The sequence below is a fragment of the Larus michahellis genome, chromosome 3 (assembly GCF_964199755.1).
Source record: "Larus michahellis chromosome 3, bLarMic1.1, whole genome shotgun sequence".
NCBI lineage: Eukaryota > Metazoa > Chordata > Aves > Charadriiformes > Laridae > Larus > Larus michahellis.
In genome coordinates this window covers 55,281,148-55,303,640 of record NC_133898.1, presented here as the reverse complement: position 1 = coordinate 55,303,640, position 22,493 = coordinate 55,281,148, and the positions used below count along the sequence as shown (strand labels likewise).

The 22,493-nt window shown below is 38.8% G+C and overlaps 1 protein-coding gene across 4 annotated transcripts in view; it reads right to left on the bottom strand.

The window, feature by feature from the left end:
- The window catches only part of PDE10A (phosphodiesterase 10A), a 393,462-nt gene that overhangs the window by 8,065 nt on the left and 362,904 nt on the right, over nt 1-22,493 (bottom strand). For all 4 annotated transcript variants that reach the window (XM_074580278.1, XM_074580274.1, XM_074580277.1 and 1 more), the window contains 6 exons: nt 20,770-20,920; nt 17,504-17,659; nt 14,097-14,269; nt 10,207-10,318; nt 5,721-5,801; nt 574-662 (listed from right to left, as the gene is read on the bottom strand). In XM_074580278.1, coding sequence (XP_074436379.1) covers nt 574-662; nt 5,721-5,801; nt 10,207-10,318; nt 14,097-14,269; nt 17,504-17,659; nt 20,770-20,920 — 762 coding nt within the window. The remainder of the gene's footprint in view (nt 1-573; nt 663-5,720; nt 5,802-10,206; nt 10,319-14,096; nt 14,270-17,503; nt 17,660-20,769; nt 20,921-22,493) is intronic.

Sequence of the window (22,493 nt, the reverse complement as noted above, 5' to 3'; positions counted from 1 at the left end):
AATTGGTTAAGGACCCTGCCTCTCCCTTCAGAGTATCCCAAGCTACCTCCCAACTGATTGATAGGACAAAGTTACATTTTCCTCTCCCACATCCCAGTGTCACTACTCTTACGTTCCCAATTACTGAATATTTCAGGGATCTTTCTTTTCCTGCTTTTTAATAAAAAAATGTTCTGACATGAAATAAAACATGCCAAAACCACATTTTTTAATGAAACAGAATTCTAGCCAATCTTACTTGTGAGAACCATGTTGAATTAAAAAGGACACAGAGTGAAATTGCACTGAACCAGCCTAGATGGGGATACATAAGCACTGAACCTGCTTCTCTCCAAATGCTTTAGGCATCAAACACATTTTAATCAGCTGTGTCTGTAGATCTGTGTTAGATAGTCCAAGCCAGTAGTTATTGCCCCTGGGTTTCTGCATAGATTAATGCGAGATGCATATCCCTGTTTATCTGCATGCAAATTCTAAAATTAAAAGTCTGTATTTCCAGACAAACTTGCAAAGCATGTTTGCTTTTTCTTTAACCAAGCTACACGCTGTGCAAAAACTTCTGCTTTTACTCACCTGCATGCTCGGAGTAGTGGCCCAGTTGGAGGAAAGATCTGTGCAAGTGTGGTGTAACATGGGATGGCTACAGCATTGTAGAACCCAATCTATGAAAAACAACAATAAAATAAAAAAGTCAAATGTTGCCAAACTACAGCACTGCAAGTTAACAGCCAGCTAGCTCAAAGCTGTTGACTGCTTACTTAATTACTACTTACGTTAGTACTTCCTACTTCTGCATCTCCTCTTAATATCCGAATACTTTTAAATGAAGCTCTCACAGTGAAGCCTCTGGCAATTACAAGTTGCTTACCTGCCTCTCTTTTGTGGCTAATATGGCTGCTTCAGATAGGATTTTCTACATGACTTTTTATTATTCAATTGACTTGGTCAGGATCTGTCTGGCTTTTTGATGTCGGTAACGGCAGAAGTAGGTGCAGATGGCAAAGCCATTTCTATAAACATTATTGTTGTGATGCATTCTTTTTTTAAAAAAAAAAAAAGTAAAGTTGTGCAGCATGGTCAAAATATGGTCAGATTCTGGACTGTTCTGATGTCCTTCAGAGTATGTATTCCACAGCTCAATTTACCCTAGCCGATGCTAGGGGCTTTGCACCTTTGGAAAGTTTCTGAAAGGCGTGCACTGTGATCAATAACTGGCTTGCAATTTCTTTTCATATATATGGTTCAGCAATATATTTTTACCATTATCATACGAATCTATTTAGAGAACATCAAATAAGCACCTTTTTAATGGTATCTGATTCATACAGGCTTAGGGGCCTATGACAAGTACCATGTCACAGCTGAATTGTCATGACATGAGAAAATTTTTAGAAAGTGCTACTTATATATTAGCAAGGACAACAGGTTAAATTCAGATCCATTATAACATCACGCATTTATCTCAGACTCTCATAATAGTTATGGTAGTGCACTATGATCCCTTTCTTTGGGCAGAGTTTTTAAATGCCTTTTAGTGAAATACCATGTATTGTACTGTGACCAAAGCATTTGATAATAAGTCTCTTTTTAACAGTCTAAACATTGGTCCTTATTCAGAATCTTGCCCTCAGCTCCATCAATACGAATTCCTGCCATACTGCTGTGTAACGAAGTCCATGCCGTACTTTAAAAAAAACAATAAAATACATTTTCTGACCTGAGAGCCCAACAGTCTGAGTTGAAGTAACCATGATGTAACCAACAGGAAGAAACTGCAGCTGGTGAGAAGGCAAAGCTGCTCTCAGCGGTGATGCCTGCTCAGCAACAAAAAGTTTGCTGTTTTGCATAGTGCAGTGTTTTCTTCCTATGTATTTTTTCTTGTGATTTTTTTTTCTTGTTTATTTGTTTTTAAGGGGGACTATTGTATTTCACTGGAAAATAGCAGATTACCCCCCATAGCTATTAAAAATTAAAATGGGAACTTAGGTACAGTCACACTGTAGACCTTCTGGCCCGATGAGAAGTTTGTTGCCATTGCAAAACATAGAAGATTTCAGCCAAACTAAGTTTGTCTGCAGTATATTCTGAATGACCTTCTCTTTGGAACCCCAGTATATAGAATAAAATGTGTCCTTTAAGGTCCTGAAAACTTTTAAGTTAAAATGCACATCAACCAAGGAGGAAAAACCCTAAAAGGCTCAATGGATTTAGGCTTTGAATAAAGCCAAGCTAATTAAAAACATTCCTTTGTGAGTTTCCATTTCTGACTAGAGCAAACTCACACAAATCCCTTTTGTAAAAGGTTTAGATTATCTGAATAAATTATTCCAGATTTATTTTTATGTTGCTGTGGCTAGACAGAAAGCCTAGAGTTCACTCAGGTATGACCAAACTATTGAAGTCACTGCAGGAAAGACAGTATATATATATGTATGTGTATATATATATGTGTGTGTGTGTGTGTATATATATGTATGTATGTATGTGTGTATATATATACACACATATATATACACATATATATGTACGTATGTATGTATATATGTGTATATATATGTATGTATGTATATATGTGTATATATATGTATGTATGTGTGTGTGTATATATCTATATCTCCTAATGATGCATAAGCAAGAGGAACTAGAAAATATCTTTTGTTTCTGAAATAAATTGTTCCTGTCTGTCCAACTGTGCATCCCAAACACACTGCTAGCTTTAAGAGCTGAATCTTTAATGTTCTGACTGACGTAAGACCCTTAAGACTTTAATTAATCCTTGCTGCGTAAGACTAAACCTTTTATTTTCAACTTGAAAACTGTATTTCTGGGGTAAGCTTTGACTGGCCAAAGCACATGAACTGTTCCTTCTCTCTCCCTTCAGTACTCAGGTTGGCTTGACTTGCTTATTAAAAGGGCTTTCAAGTCACTGCATAGTTTTGGCATTTCTATTTTCTTCACAGGTTCCAAAAGGAGGGGCAGAAAAGAGGGTGATGGGATCCTTGCTGAATCAGGATCCTCAGTGCAGGCTCCACAGTAGGAAGACACCAAACTCAGAGACCTTACGTGAGTTGTGCTGCAAAGGGCGTAAAGCACAACAGAGACCAACTGATCCAGCCACTCAAGTGAGAGGAAGAGCTAAGCACAAGCTATTCTCAAAGATGAGTACTTGAGGCAGAAACAGAGTTTTTCAGAGATTACATGTTTATACAAAACCTCATTTCCTAAACATCATTGTCATTTAAATGAGGTATTAATGCTTTAATTAAAATCCACATTAAAATACTTATTAATGCTTTTTGTTAGAGCCCATGGAAATGGATGATAATGCTTTAGTAAATTCTTCAGTCTCTACATAAATATAGGAATGGTTACTTTCACAGAATTATATATGTCCTAAATCTCACATTTTGCTGTAATGTTGTAAGATACAGCAGCTACAACTATGCTACTGAAGTTGGCTTTGAATGTCCTATCATGTTTAATTTTTTACTGTTATACTACTAAGAAGCATGAAACAGAGCACAAAGTAAAAAAGAACCCGATGAGGACAGTACCCGTTGTCCACTTCTACTTAAAAAAGATTAACCCTGCTTTGAATTGGGGTTTTGGGGCCCTCACTACAAAAAAGACATTGAGGTGCTAGAGCAGGTCCAGAGAAGGGCAACGAAGCTGGTGAGGGGTCTGGAGAACAAGTCTTATGAGGAACGGCTGAGGGAGCTGGGGTTGTTTAGCCTGGAGAAAAGGAGGCTGAGGGGAGACCTTATCACCCTCTACAACTGTCTGAAAGGAAGTTGTAGAGAGGTGAGGGTCGGTCTCTTCTCCCAAGTAACAGGTGATAGGAGAAGAGGAAATGCTGCCAAGTTGCACCAGGGAAGGTTTAGACTGGATATTAGGAAAAATTTTCACACTGAAAGGGTTATTAAGCATTGGAACAGGCTGCCCAGGGAAGCGGTTGAGTCACCATCCCTGGAGGTATTTAAAAGACGGGCAGACATAGTGCTTAGAGATATGGTTTAGTGATGTTTTTTGTCAGAGTTAGGTTGATGGTTGGACTAGATGATATGAAAGGTCCCTTCCAACCTAGGCAATTCTGTGATTCTATGAATGCAGAACACAGAATTCAGCAGCCCACATACCCTAACATCAAATACAATCTTCACTAATATATAAAATGTTTTATCATAGAATAGTTTGGGTTGAAAGGCACCTTTAAAGGTCATCTAGTCCAACCTCCTCTCCAATGAGCAGGGACATCTTCAACTAGATCATGCTGGCTCAAAGCCCCATCCTGCCTGACCTTAGAATGTTTCCAGGGATGATGCATCTCCCACCTCTCTGGGCAATCTGGGCCAGTATTTCACCACTCTCATTGTAAAAAAATTATTCCTTATATCTAGTCTGAATCTACCCTCTTTCAGTTTAAAGGCATTGTCCTATTGCAACGTGTCCTGCTAAAACGCTTGTCCCTGTCTTCCCTGTAAGCCCCCTTTAAGTACTGAAAGGCTGCAATAAGGTCTCCCCGGAGCCTCCTCTTCTCCAGGCTGAACAACCCCAACTCTTTCAGCCTGTCCTCACAGGAGAGATGCTTCAGCCCTCTGATAGTTTTTGTGGCTCTCCTCTGGACCGACTCCAACAGGTCCATGTCTTTCCTGCACTGAGGCCTCCAGAGCTGGACAAAGTACTCCAGGGGGTATCTCACCAGAGTGGAGCAGAGGGGCAGAATCACCTCCGTCAACCTGCTGGCCACACTTCTTTTGATGCAGACCAGGATGCAGTTGGCTTTCTGGGCTGTGAGTGCATTGTCAGCTCATGTCCACCTACTAGTACCCCCAGTACCCCCAAATCCTTCTCAGCAGGGCTACTCTCAATCCCTTCATCTCCCAGCCTGTATCCATACCAGGGGTTGCCACGACCCAGGTGCAGGGCTCTGCACTTGGCCTTGTTAAATTTCATGACATTCACATGGGGCCATTTCTTGAGCTTGTCCAGGTGGTTCTGGATGGCATACCGTCCCTCAAGTGTGTCAATTGCACCACTCAGCTTGCTGTCATCTGCAAACTTGCTGAAGGTGCACTCAATCCCACTGTCTATGTCATTGATGAAGACATTAAACAGTACTGGTCCCAATAGGAACCCCAGAGGGACACCATTTGTCACCGATCTCCATCTAGACACTGAGTTGTTGACCACTACCCTCTGGATGTGACCATCCAACCAATTTCTCATCCACCGAATGGTCCACCTATCAAATCCATATGTCCCCAATTTAGAGAGAAGGATGTTGTGGGGGACCCTGTCAAAGGCCTTGCAGAAGTCCAGATAGACGACATCCATAGCTCTTCCCTTGTCCACTGATGTAGTCACTCCATTACAGAAGGTCATTGTGTTGGTCAGGCAGGACTTGCCTCTGGTGAAGCCATGCTGGCTGTGGCTGGGTGCGATGTTTCCCTTCTTCCAGTCACTGGGGTCTTCACCTGACTGCCATGACTTTTTAAACACTGTGGAGAGTGGCTTGGCAGCTACATCAGCCAATTCCCTCAGGACTCTGGGATGCATCTCGTCAGGTCCCATAGATTTCTGTATATTCAGGATCCTCAGGTGATCACAAACCTGATCTTCTCTTACAGTGGGAGGGACCATCCACTTGAGAGGAGGAGTTTTCTCCATACATGTTTTATTAATACTATAAACATGTATCATTTTACTGAGAGAGTTCATACCTGACCCTGAGGGACTTCGTCTTTCTTGTCTCTGTCCATCATAGGAATAGGTTGAATACCCGTTTTCTTCATTTCATCACCCTGGAGAAAAGCAGAGAGAGCAATCAGGAAAACAAAAATCAAGACTACTGAGATCTGAATTAATTCCCATCTTCTATTGTATGTCAATCTAAAAATCCAGAATTTAAAACTGCCTAAGGAGGGGCTAATGAGCCTACATTATACATTCACCTAAATGACAATGTAGACAGCAGATACTGAAAATGAAGTTTTTGAGTCAATGTACACACATTTTCCTTGTTTCCAAGAGTGTCTCCATAGTAAAAAGCAACTGGAAGAATAAAACCAAATAAATCGGTTCATTCTATTCTCTTCTATTCATAGTTGGTCTCATCTTTCAAAACATTACCTGTTTAAAGCACTATAGTACAACGACCAATAGAACACAACTCACCCATTCAAGGAAAAGCTAAGTAAAATAGATTAATTTAAATCTTTTTGACTATGCTGCTTTGAAGAAGCTGCCTGTCAAACATCCTTCTTTAAGGACATTATCCCTCTACATTCATAAGAGAAATACTAGGAAAGATGAAGTATATCCAAAGACTGGATATATGTAATGTACAAGAGAAAACTCTCTCCTTATATTTCACCCATTACCAGCAGAGCAGCCAAAACACATTTCTGAGCACTATACTGGGCTTGAACACAATTACTTCTTAAAAATCCATAAATTTTCCAATAGTCTTATGCCTCAACTGCATTGTTAAAACACCATGGATATTTAATCTTGAGGTTATAAAGTCAACTACAGCCATAGCAATGGTTGCTTTTGGCTACTGTTCATGTGTGAGGTTCCAAAGTCAATGGGATCTTCAAACTCCTAACCTTATGTATTGGATTTGCATGGTGAGGTTTTGGTAGCCAGGGGTCTACAGTGGTGTCTTCTGTGAGAAGATACCAGAAGCTTCCCCCATGTCTGATAGAGCCAGTGCCAGCCCTATGAAGGCTGCTGTGGGGAAAGCTAACTCCACCCAAGCCAGACCTTAGTTAGGGAGAAAGCTTATGCAGGATAACTGCTTATAAAATATTTGCTTATCTGCGTCCTTTAATGTGAGATTCAGCTTACAGAAGTTTAGCTATCTGAAAGCTTGGGACATTCCCTAAATCCATGTTCTATGCTTCTGATACAGTTGGTGAAGGGATCTCCAGAAGACAATTTATTAAACGTTTCTCATAAGATTTTATAAAGCCATGTTTCAAGTGCCAATGTGCCTTTCAAAGAAGGATTTTGGCACCTTTACTCAAAGAGAAGTTTGCAATATAATAAATTGATTCTGATCTGAGCAGAACATCTTTCTGTTCATCTGCCTTGCAATTACCTAGAGGGCAAAAAAGATGGGGGCTTCTGGAAGTCAATTCCCTCTTGCATATTTGGCCTCAACAACACCTATTAACTATGATCCTGCTCAATTAACCAACAAGAGATGTAATCAGGAAGCTATTTTTGAACTGGTGTCTGTACCACTCTCTCATATCACATATTTCTTTCTCCAAGTAGTTAGAGAGGCTAGAATAATTGAATCTAGTCTCTGTTAGACATTTTACTACTGAAAGAAACAAAAGGAAAGGCCTCCTTCCCCAGCCGATAAAAAAAAAAGATGCCTGTAACAATTCCAGGCACAGAAATTCAGTGATTTTTGTTTAGGAACTGTAAGCAAATTTTGTTATTATGTGCCCCCAGTAAATAATTAATTTTTTTTCACATTTGCTTGCAGTACTGCAATTGATTGATCCAGGACTCTGCAGCTACCGTAGTCTCAGTGATAAGAACCTCAACACTAAACCATTTATCTTCATATGATTTTAAGCTCTTCAATTAACATAATATCAAATGCCTGAGAAATACTTGAAGTCAGAGCTTTGAGGAAGCTGTCCAGCCTCTGACTGATTATGCCAAAACTGAACAAAGCTCAGATTTGTGTTCACCATTTCACCTTGAAAGAAAAAGGTATCACAGAATGGTTTAGATTGGAATGGACCTCTTGGGATCATCCAATCCACCCCACACACCTACCCCAGCAGGATCAGCTAGAGCAGGTGATCCAGGACTGTGTCCAGTCAGGTTTTGAATATCTCTAATGATGGAGATTCCACAACCTCTTTAGGCAACCTGTGCCACTGGTCGACCACCCTCACAGTAAAAAAGTATTATGTTTAGATGGAATGCATGCGCTAGAAACATAAGTGTTTTCTTGTGTTCAGTACATGCAAACACATATGTGATACACTGTTGTAAAAATACTGCTTTTATCCTCATAGTTATGATCATGATCAGAAAGCTAAAGTTTAAATTTTAAGCAAAGAAGTTTGTATCATACTTGCACTATGGCCATAATAAGTGGCTTATAGTAAGTCTCGTAAAAAATACTGCAGAAAGGGTTTAACAACTTTCTAATGTCTCATAACTCACAAAAAAACCACAGCAGACAAATCTTATACAAGCTTTTAATCCTATATAATTGATCAGCAAGTGTATTATTTTGCTTGAGTTGTAGCACTGTGGGAAAGCTTCATGCTTAACTGATATAAAGTTAAATCTTAGCTGAAAACATCAGCTATACTGGGCTTCATTCAGTGAAAAGACCAGTGTGACATACCACAAAATTCCTGCAACCTCTCCTGCAGTTACTGTTTTAGTTAATGATTACACAAAGAAGAAATATTATTTGAATGTTCTGATTAAATCATTCAATATATTATGAACTCAAGTAGTAATTAGAAGCAACATTCTATTCTACTTTTAAAACTGTAACATAACCTAGTCATAATCTAGTCAAATACACTTTTCTAGAATTCACCTTTTTTTCCCGAATTAAGTGACAATTTCTGCAGTGAAACACAATCTAAACTTTATATTGGTTTAGCTTTCCCAGGATTTTCTCTATATCTGTCTCCAGTTTTCTCATTTCCAGAAGCGTTTATACCTCTGGCTGGGTTTGTCGGCTGTCCTGAGGGGATCACAACATGCTCAACTTCTGCCACACATCAATTACCTCTTCTTAAAGAGGATTCAGTAAAACACCAATTGCAGAACTCAATTTCTGTCAATGACTTCTAATTTACATTTGCTCCATGTAGTAGCAATATAACAAGATCCATACATCCTTGGATTACAAAACAGGTTAGTTTGGGGAGGCTCAATTATGTCCATAATGCCCATCTTAACTATTGTTGAGTAGGAAAAAATCAGTTTGATCCTTCCTTCTCCACTGAGTTCACAAGATTTGCATTAAAAAGTCTTTTTACTTGTAAGCAAAAAAGTTGAGTATGTAATTAGTGAGGCACATCAACGTTACACCTCCATTGTATCACTCATAAGAATATTCACCTTCCAGTGCTGACATTTTAGAAAGTGAGCGCTGAACTAGATCTTTGAGCTTATACAGTCTGCATTTTTCAAATATTTTATTGTTGTCTGAGCTGTTCATAATTAAGAGAATGAGAACATGTCAATACAAAAACACCCACAAGCCATGCACATCTTGAATTTCATAAAGAACATGCAACAGGCACGACAACAATCTCCACACTAAATGCATGCTACAACTCTGTGGGCCTGATTTCCATTTTATACCTGTGTAAAACATAAATAAGCCCACTGAATTCTGCAGTGTTCCACAGGACACATAACAGAAAAGAACACTTTATGATACACGTGTGCAATAGTAGTTCTGAAAATACAGCCTATCTTCTAAAACTGCATAATTCAACTCTATGCAACACCCTCAGAATTCATTTCTTATCCCTAAAGTAGTCACTTCCACTTTAAAAATTAAATGATTAGAACATTTACTCAGCCTAAGACACGTGAGAGATTGCATCTTTATTTATGAACATGATTACGTTAGCGCAGCTCAATGCCTTGTTTCAATTCTCAGTACATCTTATCTGTGCAGTAACTTTCAGTATATTAAAAAATCAGCTCGCTCTCACACCCAGTTGTTGAGCTGTCTCACAAAGTAGATTCAAATGGTCAGATCAGAAAAATGTTAAGGTTTGTCGTATTTGCTTTAGCATTTCCTGGACTCATACTACAGCTTTACAAGTGTGTTTCAAGGCAGCTGACCTGGAAGCTGGTTTCATATTTTGGATTTCTAGAATACAAATAGATCCTTCACAAAACTACAGTTAGTTACTCAAAAAACATTACTGATTTTATTCTGTGTTCTGTTGCTTCGTCACTTTATGTTAGGACATACTTTCTAAACTCATCTTTAACAGAGAGAAAAAACGCTGCCTGAAAACTAGGAAGCTAACTTAACTCCTTAAATAGCTTCAGAGTAAACAGCAAAACACGTGCATGCACCAATGAACACTTTTTAAAACAAGCACATCAAGATATCCAATAACTTATGGTTGTTTTTTTCTTCCTCGATACTTCCATTTATAAAGTAAAGACAGTAAACAAAAGAAACACACATACCTCAGCCCAGAACTCTGCATATATATCATTGGCTGTCAGTCTGGTAACTGGCCACAACTTTGTTACAGAACACAAATCACAAGCTGTCATCATCAGACCAATCACTCTATCCCTAAAATAAAATTACATTAAGTTGTAAGTTTGGTAAACAATTAATGATCACATTACAAAGTTTTCAGTTGCCCTTCTTCAGTTCAGTCTGAAGTAAAGTATATATACTACAAAATTTCTCCTGTCTTGCTTGTTTCTTCCTCACTTATTTACGATTCATTGGTAAGGCATCACAAACATTGTATATTATATTCCCTGCACTATTCCCTGCATTGTTTGCAACCAGAGTCCATTGACAATCCTCTGCACAATCACATTCATAGAAAAGTATTCAAGAATGCCTGCCTGTTAAAACACTCACATGCCCCTCCTTAATTTTCTGAAAATACAGTACAAGTCTATAAAAAGAAAAATGCCATATCCTGTTACTACACTTCTTTCCGTTCTTTAAAGAAAGAGGGACACACATACTCCAAAAAGAGGAAACAAGTAGTTCTGAGTCTATCTCAAGGTACTGTCATTGCTTTGTTGGAATGAATTCTAATGCTGACAGAATGAGAATCCTAAACATAACTCTGTCCTATACACTGACAAACCTGTTTACTGAATAACTGAACAGTAAGATTATAATCATTATTAGAATAAGGCACACACAAAAAAAAAAATCTTATTTAAACAGTTTTCTAGCAGTCATCTGCTACCCAAACCTATGTTTATGAATCTAAGTTTTATAAAGAAAACTGGCAAATTAATTAGTGAATTCATGTGTTTTCCACCCAATGGAGAGCTTAAGATGACACTTAAGGACACCTGCATCTTTGTTAATTATGCCCATTACATGGAAAAAGCACACAACTTGCTAACTTGCATGCCAATGTGATGGCAGTCATTAAAACTGATTTGATAGGTGGACTGTTCAGTGGATAAGGAACTGGCTGGATGGTCGCATCCAGGGGGTGGTGGTCAATGGCTCGATGTCCACATGCAGAAGGGTGACAAGTGGTGTCCCTCAGGGATCCGTACTGGGACCGGTGCCGTTTAATATCTTCATCAATGATATAGACAGTGGGATCAAGCGCACTCTCAGCAAGTTTGCAGATGACAGCAAGCTGAGTGGTGTGGTTGACATGCTAGAGGTACGGGATGTCATCCAGAGGGACCTGGACAAGCTAGAGAGGTGGGCTCATGCAAACCTCATGAAGTTCAACAAGGCCAAGTGCAAGGTCCTCCACTTGGGTCGAGACAATCCTCGTTATCAACACAGGCTGGGGAATGATAGCCCCTGCAGAGCTGGGCTGCAGCGAGCAGCCCTGTGGAAAAGGACTTGCGGGTACTTGTGGATGAAAAGCGGAACATGAGCCAACAAAGTGCACTCACAGCCCAAAAGGCCAATTGCATCCAGTGTTGCACCAGAAGAACCATGGCCAGCAGATCCAGAGAAGTGATTCTCTCCCTCTACTCTGCTCTCGTGAGACCCCACCGGGAGTACTGTGTCCAGCTTTAGAACCCTCAGCACAAGAAGGACAGAGACCTGTTGGAGCGGGTCCAGAGGAGGGCTATGAAGACAATAAAAGGGCTGGAGCACCTCTCCTACAAAGACAGGTGGAGAGAGGTGGGGTTGTTCCACCTGGAGAACAGAAGGCTCCAGGTAGACCTTATAGCGTCCTTCCAGTACCTGAAGGGAGTCTACAAGAAAGCTGGGGAGGGGCTGTTGGCAAGGGCATGTAGCAATAGGACACGATGCAATGGTTTTAAACTGGACCAGGGTAGGTTTAGATTAGACATTAGGAAGAAGTTCTTTGCAATGAGGGTGGTGAGCGTGGCAGTGTGCTCTCTCCTTTTACCCCCTGGCTCCTGCTCAAGCTATGGCCATCAGTGGGAGTTGTTATGATTTGCACTTGAACTATGGGGGATGGCTGGCAACATAGTCAAAACATTGTCTGGAGTGGGGACCTAGGTATATTGTTCCTTTGCGAATATGACTATAGGTCAATTATCTTACTAGTGGACAGCCCAAGAGCCCTTTGAGCCCTCCTGCACAGCAGCAGGCTGCAAGACAGGATCTCCCCTTGAGTGGGGACACTCACTTAAGGTTCTACTCCTCGAGGTTGAGAGATTCCTTGCTGATTCTCAGTAAGTGACTAGTAGCACGCTAAACTTTGAAATCTTAGCTAAGTGATATAAAGGAATGATTGCATATATATAATCCTTTAGACATAAACCGTTGACCAAGTCTGGGATTAGGATTGGATCCAGTCACACCTAGACTCCTCTCTGAGAAGGAGTTTAGGAAGCAAGGGGGTCCTTTCTGAACCTCGTCACTCAACGGGAGGGTCTCCCTGACAGCTTGTCTCACCCTGGCCTCTATGCAGTAAATAACCAAGCGTACCCTGCCATTGAATCTCATAAAACACTGTCACGTTCATTACTAACTTTGTTAAATCACTGTTTTATGTTAATAAATATTTCATTACTTCTCTCTTACAAGTAAAGTTAATCACTCCGCCCGCGACAGTGAGACACTGGAAGAGGTTGCCCAGAGAGGTGGTGGAGGCCCCATCCCTGGAGACATTCAAGGCCAGGCTTGATGAGGCTCTGAGCAACCTGATCTAGTTGAAGATGTCCCTGCTTACTGCAGGGGGGTTGGACTAGATGACCTTTAAAGGTCCCTTCCAACCCAACACATTCTATGATTCTACGAAAACCGTACCAACAGACAAATATACCAAGGAGAATACATAAATACACAATATAAACAACAGATAGATGGCAAAGTGCGATTCCGCTGAGTTAAGAAAGAGGATTCATCAGCCACGTAAGGACCAAATTTATCATTTGGTTGCATGTAGAGATACCAACTACAAGTCTTGGATTCTTTAGCCACATTACAAACTGATGTCCTATCTTCGGGCACATGGCTTTGCATTGAAAATGCTCTGAGGGCAGGTAAGATAAAAAAATACAAACATAATAGAATATTAAATAGCACACTAAATATTTGTGATGCTATTTAAATTTTATAAACCCTAAATTCCAGATTTCTGGTAAATATATATTTAAGATGTTGAGGTTTATTCAAGTCTGACAAGCTTCAGTTACATACTGGGAAATAAGCTTTTAAAAACCACCCTTCCTACAGTGTTGAAATAATTTATTCAAAACTACTGGCAAAACCCTGTAAAAGTCCTCAGAAAGAAGCACCAAGTACCGAAGTTCCCTCTGTAAAGAGATCAGAAGCATGACTCTATTTTTTCCCATGTTACATCTCTAATGTTTCGCTGCATTACATTGATGACAGGATCAACTTTCCAGCAAAGCACCTCCAAAGGGCTGCACGAGCACTTTAATCAAGCCTGTTATGAGAGACAACTCTCATCCAGGGTGCACTACGTTTTGCTTATGAGGACAGAGTCATGTATTTATGAATACATGTGCTTGTATACTTTTAAAACTTAGAGCTATCTTAATTCACAAAGGTTGAGATCTGACCAGAATTCTTTCCAAAAAAGCATGTTGACAGAAAATAAAAATATTGACGTAAGAATAAAAGTAAGCAATTATCGCACTATATCTTTTTCCCCACCACCGAACTGCCTGTGCGTTAACTTTCCTCTGCAGGTGGTCTGTCACTGAACTGTGCAAATGATATCCAAAGGCAGTGAAATGCAAATATAGAACAATGGAAATTACTGTTACATACTTGGAATTCCACATACAGCTGGTCTGAGAAATCTCGTATGTAAGAAAATTACTGTGTACACAGAAATGTTTTTGCAAAAATAAGGTTTTTCTTTCCAGGACTAATGCCATAGTGAACTAATACTGGTTTGCTGCTTTACCTGTGTGCTTGGTTCTTAAGGTTTAATGCTCCAGTCTGATGCAGCTCTTCAAGTTGTTTTCTATTTCCAAAATACAGGGCAAGGTCCGTGGCGATGATGGCTTTCCGGATGATCTCAAGTACTTGCTCATATTCACTGGAGCTCAGATTGGAGAAGACATTGTGCCCTTCCAGCTATGAAAAAGTAAAAAACCAATAAAAAGCACAAGCTCTAATTCTGAGATGATTTCAGTCTTTACTTCACCAGACAGGTTACAATGGTTTTACAGCCGAATGACAATTTTTGTGGCAAATTCAAATGCTGACAGCCTGAAATTCCCATTTTTATCTTTCCTTTTTAAACACAGTCATGAAACCTATGACTAAGCCACTGATTTTGTTTTGGGACTACTCCATCTGAAGCCTAAACGTATTAATAGAGAAAAATGCTAGCTTTTCCTTCTCTGATTTATAAGCACTACAGACACAGCACTTCCAGACAGTATTAGCTTGGGAACTCGTGATTCAATACTAATCTAGAGTACTGCATTGCCAAGTTGGTAAACTGAGTGTCTGATTCACTCTGAAGTACAATTTTGATACTGCATAACACATAATATGGATAAGGAAATATCCAAGTTGAAGTACTAAAATAATTCTGTTTTCATAGTGTTCCAAATGAAATGTGCCTGAAATTGCTGCAATTACTGATACCATTTTCACTATAGAAATGAAGTTAATTACAGTATTTTAATGTATACGAACATTTAGGGGAAAAAGCTGCTTTGTTCAACCATGAGTTGACTGACTCAAACTAAAGACAATGGTTACCACTATGGAGACTCTGGCAACACGCCGCTGTCATCCCTTTTCAATTTCCACTACGTATTATTGCACATTTAATGGACAATATCCATGTACTGTAATCGCTCATAAAGCTATATCCCATTTTGAAAAGTCAACACTATTCGCTGTCTCTAAGATTTGGAAAACAACTTGTCAAAAGTCTTCCTATTGTTGAGAGGAAACAGAGAAAAAATAAGAAAGAATGAGCCAGCCATGTCAAGCTGTGCACATTCACGAATAGAAAATATTATCAAAATACATCAAATGCAGATGTGTTTTGACATTTAATTGGCATTTGGGCTGAAGCTCATAAAAAGTTTTCCTGACTTTTGTCAAGCATTTACATAATTTGTTCAAAATAAATCCTCCATGGCACAAATAAAGGTCGGTTTCTCTCACCATCCGGAACGTAAACGTCATTTTCCAACATTTTTACTTGGACAAGTAGATTTATTGTGAATAATGAATAGAAAATACAATCCGTCTATGTCTCAATGTTCCTTTGACAGACTAAGTCATAGACATGATGTTTAAAAAACACAGTTCAGAACATTTTAACCCATCATCAACACTTTGGGAGCAGGAAACGACTACTACTAGTTTTCATGATTTAGGGTTTGGGGGACACTTTCCTCTCCAACTTTGCTGCCTATCCATGAGAACAGGCTATTTGTCCTAATATTTGAATTATTCTAGATTCTACTCTTTAGGCTTTAAGAAGTTGCACTATCAGAAAGTCCACTCTGACATCTTCTGTTCATACTGCTAGAAAAGAACTGATTCTGTTCAGTACTGACAGAAGCTGCCATTTCTGAGCATGTCACTTAGGCTTTTGAGTAGTACATATGAAGTATAGCTCCTAAGATTTTATTCTTTCCCTGCTGAGCTAAAGCTAGTCAATGGAATCCTCTGTATTCATAAGTATGGTGTACACTAGAACTGCAGGTGGATGAGCAAAGCAGCTATAAAGTTTCAAACAGTGAAAAGTACTGCAGGTTACTAACATAAAATTAAAACTCATTGAGATAAACCCTAAAGGTTTGGTGGGTTGCTTGGCTTTTTTTTTTTTTTTTTTTTTTTTTTTTTTTTAACAGTCCAGGAATTTAGTAAAGCTTTTTGATTCTAACAAAAACCAGCAAGTCTAAAAGGCTGCTCTAATCTGCCTTTGCTTCTAACGACGGGTAGGCAAGTGTTTGAATTTACTCTGCAGCCCTGACCACCCCTCTTCTCTTTCCTCACTCACACTGATGGCCAAAGCTAGAAGATAGTAGGGAAGGCAAAAGGGTTCCCTGCCTTCTTGGCAAATGGGACTTTCATCGATTACAGCATTTCTGCAGGAAAAATGCAAAATGGTTTTTGAAGAACGACCAAAGTCTGCTTCATGTAGCCATAGTGGGACAGATAAGTGTTAATGACTGAGGAACTTGCTCACTGTGCACAAACTCACACGAAGAATGGATACTAAAAATCTAATGCCGTACCACCACTGAAGGATTCAATTACACCCTCCTACATGGAGGAGCATTCAGACATAAAGTTTCCGTTCTTTGATGAAATGCATATGATACCTAAAACCACAACCACAAGATGTGCTTCTGAATACAATACAGAGTATGTATTTTTCCTAAAAGGTGATAGGTATTTAAGAAAATATCTATCTTCCCCCTGAAAGACCAGAAAGAAAGAAAAGTTAACAACGAATTAGTGGCACAGTAGCATGGTAAGGCTGTGCGTCGAGCGCGTGTATGGTAAACTAAAACCAGTGAGCACAAGTATGTTATGGACTGGCAGTGGTTTCACAGGTGAGAGTTCTCACTCTTCTAATTGAGCATGAAAAGAATTTTCACTGATGAGAAAATATCTGTGTGTCAGTAGCACACTTGGATTTCTTTCTGCATGCTTTCTTGTAGTTCTCTAGTCATTAAACATACAGACACATTACCTCATCTTAGGAACTCTCTTTCATAGAATACCTTACTCATTTATTTTTTTTTTATTTCAAATTGCTGAATAACCAAAAAGCACATGATAACACAATGAAACAAGTTTAAACTTTTCATGCGTGCAAAATTAGCATTTCCTCCGTCATGCCACACATTTAACATTCACAGAATTTATTACAGCAGGTTTTCAAGCTTCTCATGCAAACTTTTGCCAGCACTTGAGTTTTTATTCAGAATTTCACGATGGTGGAAGACTTTGTTGAAGCACATTATGCCAGAAGTATCCAGCAAGTAACAAACTGATTTTTCATTTTCAAAGTTCCTATTCCATATGGTCATAGGAAAAACCCTCATTGATCCAGAAGCTAAAAGCTCTGGCCATTAGCAAAGACCTTCAAATACACAATATTTTTTATAACATGAAGATTTTGAGAAAGCTACGTTTTGCACTATTATTTAATGCTTGGTTTGCTAATTGTGGAACCCATCTTGCTGTAATAAATCTACCACTCTTCTAAATGAGCACTATAATCTAGAAATTAAATTAAGCATGCTTCAGAAAATCTACTGGGTAATGATGTGACTCCTGTTTCCACCACTGGACTCTACTGCACAGAAGATACAATTTCAATAATCCTACCTGCAGAATGGACACAGTCTGTGAGAAGTGGTGCTGTTCCATTGTTGACGTAGAATAGAGAGCAGCTAAGGGGTGATCAAATTTCTGAAGATAGCTGTTGCTGTAACCTCTGTGATCCAGGTCATGGCACAGGCATGCAACTAAAAGACCTTTTCGCTACAAAAAAATTGAGATAAACATGAAATGTAAGATGTATTTCCTGCCCCTAGATGTCACTCTCTCCTCAGAATAAGGTAAAAAGTTGCACTATGCTTACAGTGCCTTCAAAAGTCACTTGGAGAAACAATCTTAAAATTGTGAGAAACATGGAAGTGAGGACATACTGAATTAAAATTCTCGGTGCAATTGCAATTCAAACATTTAATATATTATGAACGTAAAAAACATTGTTGCACAACCACATACTATAGGAGGGATTCTGCTTCAGCAAGAAATCTGAGTTTTAAACAGATAGTCTGGTCATCCACTGAATCATTACCATGTTTATTAAAAAAATAAAAAGTGCAGTTATTGAGGGAGAGGAAATACATAACATGTATGATCCCCTGGCCAAGGCAGCTGTGCCAAAGTCCAATGCTAGACCTGTCTCTGTAACGCTCCTCATAGACAAGGAACAAGTCTCGTAGGTTTAACTCTTCCTAGGAACTCACTAATATGAGCCACAGAAACACTCGACAAAGCAATTGCAAATGAAGAAAGACGGTAACTGATTTTTTTTTTATTTAATTAACTCTTAATATCCTGAGAAAATTGAGTCCCTGAAATCTCTCTTTCAACACACAAAATACATGAATACTTGTAAAAGTTTTTCACACAGCAGGTGTGTTTTGAAAACACATTCATTAATGTTTGTGAAGCAGTCTGTCGGCATGGAGTATCACAAAAATGTCTTTATAGACTTAACAGTTCTGTCTTAGAGTTTGTTCTGATGAGTGTTCAGTAAAAAAGGATAAGGCTACAAAATGAAGCAGAAAAAGAATACTGATTAACCACCTATTAAGTGAGCAACATCCAACCTGTATACTGTACTGAGGCACATGATTCTGTGGAAAAATAGCAAACAACGATGTAACTAAAGATTTTACCACAAATATACAACATGCAGAATTAAGGCTGTAGCAACCCTAACTGTATTTCTGATTTTGAGACCTTCACTTTTATTTTAAATCCTTCATATTTATTTTAGTGATATCTTTTTAATATTGCATCTTGTGAAGTGCATTTTTAAAAAGCACATAATAAAATAGATGATGCAGCAGCACACGTCCACGCAGATCCTCAGTGGAGGTGGAACCCTTAAGAACATAACACACACCTATGTTACTTGAAGTCACACAGTTACAACCATAGGAAGCTGGTATCCCCTTTTCACTACTATCAGGAGGGGCAAGAGGTGTAACCAATAGACTTGAAAAAGTCTCTGATGGCAAAAGAAAGATGAATCTCAGAATCCTTTGTGCTACGTGTTAGATCTAGTGGGCATAAGCTTTTCTGTCCTTCCCCCACAAGTTTAATTGTCTTGTTGCATTCTGTACAACCTGTATGTTTTCTAGTCTTAACAATTCTCATCAGTCTGTCTCTTGTAACAGATGGTTCTCTTTGCCTCCAGTCTCCAGGTCCCACAAAGTTGTTCTTGTCTCGGTCCTTCAGGGTTATATACAATGCCTAATCCCACTGCTCTTGACTTTGTACCCATTGTCCCTCCTCAGATCTCAACTCTTTGACCACTGCCAGCTGCTGGATCTATTTGTCTCTAGATCAGAAAGCCCTTTTCAGTGTTTCATACTTCTCTTCCCATGTCTAAGTCTATCAAGGCTCATGTAATCATCCTTCACCTGAGATGAGCCCATCCTAGTTCTCCAAAATTTAATCCAGCTGTTCCCTGGACTTTTACTGGATCAACAAAGTGAGTTGTTGGACTCACTTTGAGTCTCAAGAAAGGAGACTGCTAGAAAGAGCTGGAACATAGGCATTCAAACAGGTGAAGGCTGGCTGGAGTTTAGCAGGGAACAAAGATTGTTTCCATCTCTCTTAACAGCTGCCTCCTTTGCTCTCCCTGTCTTTTCTTAGTCTGCATCTCCAAAAAGATGGGGCTTACTACTTGGTTAGTACTGAATAATATCAGAGCTTTAAATATTCCCTGAGGCTACAATCCACAGATTTTTGCTGTTAAAGAAATACAAATTTTTTCAAACTTGTATAGCTTTGCCAACTTTCAGCATACACCTGGCAAATGCCACTTTCCTATTTCAGCGTCAATTTTCAAGTCCTTGGTTTCCAGCAGAATAAACTAGACCTTTTCAAATGAAAGATCAACAAATCTTATTGTACTCTTATACACTGAACAAAAACTTGATTTCTCCTAGCATGTTTCTTTAGAAGAGCCAAACAATTTTGGCTGAAGTTTCCCCAAATGAATCAGCTTGGGAAAGTCAAGGAGCTTGGAAAATTACAGCCCATATGGCTAGTAATTGGCAAAGTTATACACAGCTGAAAACAGGTTCTCTCAGTCAGAAGTTTCAGGTAGTGTTAATGATAGTGCTCCCAGTGGCACCCACCATAATTCATAAAAAAAACAAACAAGTGGCAGTTCTTCATAGCGTATATTAACGTTTGACCATTCTAAGCCTTCCATTTTATTATTATAACTTTTCCAGTTAGTGACCCATTCAAAGTACTTTTTTCCTGATTTTTTTTAAAAACTATGCATTTATCTTTAAAATATGTACATGCATACTAAGGAAAACTGTTGTATAATAAAAGTTAATCAGTGAATTAGCACATTTGAATAACTGTTTTCCTTTCATCCTTTCTGCTCTTCTCCTTTACTCACATATATCAACCCTCTCTGCAACACCAAGCCCTTCTCCCTTGTCCTCCTATTCAGGATCTCCCAGACCTCACAGGGTTCAAGATCCAGGGTGCTTCCCTCCCCCTCAGTACAGATCTGACAGTTAGTTAAATAATTAAAATAAAGACTGTGGTTGTAAGTGGGCAGGAAGAACCTCAAAATGTGGACATGGACTTATGGCAAATCTGCTACAGTTTCTTCAGTGGGCAGACCCAAAAAACATGAAGGAAACACTAGGATTAGGAATCTGAATAATTGTTCTTCCTCAGGCTTTCCACTCGCACCTGTTCCTCTGAAGGCACATTTATATACACTCTGCCCAAGCTGACAGCAAAACTCTAGCATAGAAAACATACTTCTCTGAGGACCGATACCTCTGATGAGGTCCAGTAACTAATACAATCATCTCACCTACCTCTAGATCAGTGAAAAGCCCCTGGTTGTTCTGAAGTATGGCATACATGCAATGTGCAACGGTAACTGCATGCTTCCAGTTGTGGTAGGGTACACGGCGATAATTCTTCTTCACAGACATAGTAAATCGGCATAGCTTTTCAAGTTCAAAGCTAGAAAGAAATTAATTTGGACAGAGACAAGAAGTGAGAACGGGAAAAATAACCAACAGAGGATAAAAGATGCTCTTTGGTTTACTCTTCGTGCTAGGATTGACTCCCATTGCAGATGACTCATTGATTGCAAGAGTCATTCAAGTTTTGGCAAGGACAGAGGAGTGTGGATAACTGACAATGCTCCTCATTTAATCTGTAAAGTTCTGGAACATAAGTCAAGCTACCCAGCTCAGGCAACACAATTGCATAACATTCCCAGAAATTTGAAGTGTGGTTTCTTTAAATCATTATCTATTCAACCTGCCAAATAGCGAAATTTTGCATCTAATGGACAATTTGAAAACATCATTTATGATCAAAACAGAAAAATAGGGAGTTTTAAGCAAATGACATTGAAGAAATAATCCTGTTCAAATTAAAATTTCAGCCAAACACCAAACACATAAGTTGTTTTGAATGAAAGAAGTTGAAATGCTTCATATTGACATCATGAGAATAATTTATTTTTACCAAGACTTCAAGATTTTTTTCCAGTTTAGCCAAATGACCCAGAAATTCACATTTCATTGTTTCTTCATTTTCCATCAAAAATTATTTTGTGAAGTAATTGCCAGTCAACCATGAAAACACCCCAAATCTATAGCATTTATGAGATTATTTCTTAAAGATTTTTTTTTTATTTCTGCTATTAATATAGACACACAAAATGAATTTATGAACGAGAGTATTTTCACTAAGGTAATAAGAAAAAGCAGTAATAAAGTAGTTGTTATGTTTGGCTTGTATGTTCATCAAAAACACTTCTGGGAGAGTTCACATTCTGTAGTACCAGAGCTCTGCACAATCTTTAATAGACTTTGTCTACTGATGTTTATTTGAAAAGAAAGTTGAATACTTTTTGTTTACAGATGGGAAATTCAGGCAGAGATGAGACATCAGCTAAAATTTTCGAAAGTACCTAATCCAAACCGCCCCAGGTGAAAAAGGAACATTACATTTGAGCCCAGAACTGAACTGAAGATGCCGGAGCCCCAAGTCGTGGACTTATTCTCTCATAAACAGATCAGTTTTCCTTTATTCTTATTTTTTCCCCTGTTACTGTGGCTTGAATTTCTTTTTTTTTTTTTTAAGTTCCATGATTTGATCATTTCTTGGGTATCTCAGGGAAGCAGTTAGTAACATTCTAGTGTTGCAGCATATGTGGGCTGAGAAAACAAAGCTGAATGCCTCTGACCTATATGTTAAAATGTAAACACATCTACTATACAGAGCCAGTTAGATAGAAAAACATATTTCTATGGTTTGCTGAGCAAGGTAATTATTCTTCTTAGCCTTAGTCTGATGTTAGTAAAAATGGCAGCATATTCTTTCCAAAAAGCTTTACGGTTTCTCTTTTAATTCTAGAGAGTTAAGTCAGACAGCTGTAGAACAATTGTTACAACTACTGCTTAAAACAGTAGATCATAATTCAGAATATCATAATAGTCACCTCCATCTACCTCCAATATCAACTCAATGGTTACTATGGGATAGTACAGTTGTAGCCAAAGGGAAAATCATTATCAATGAT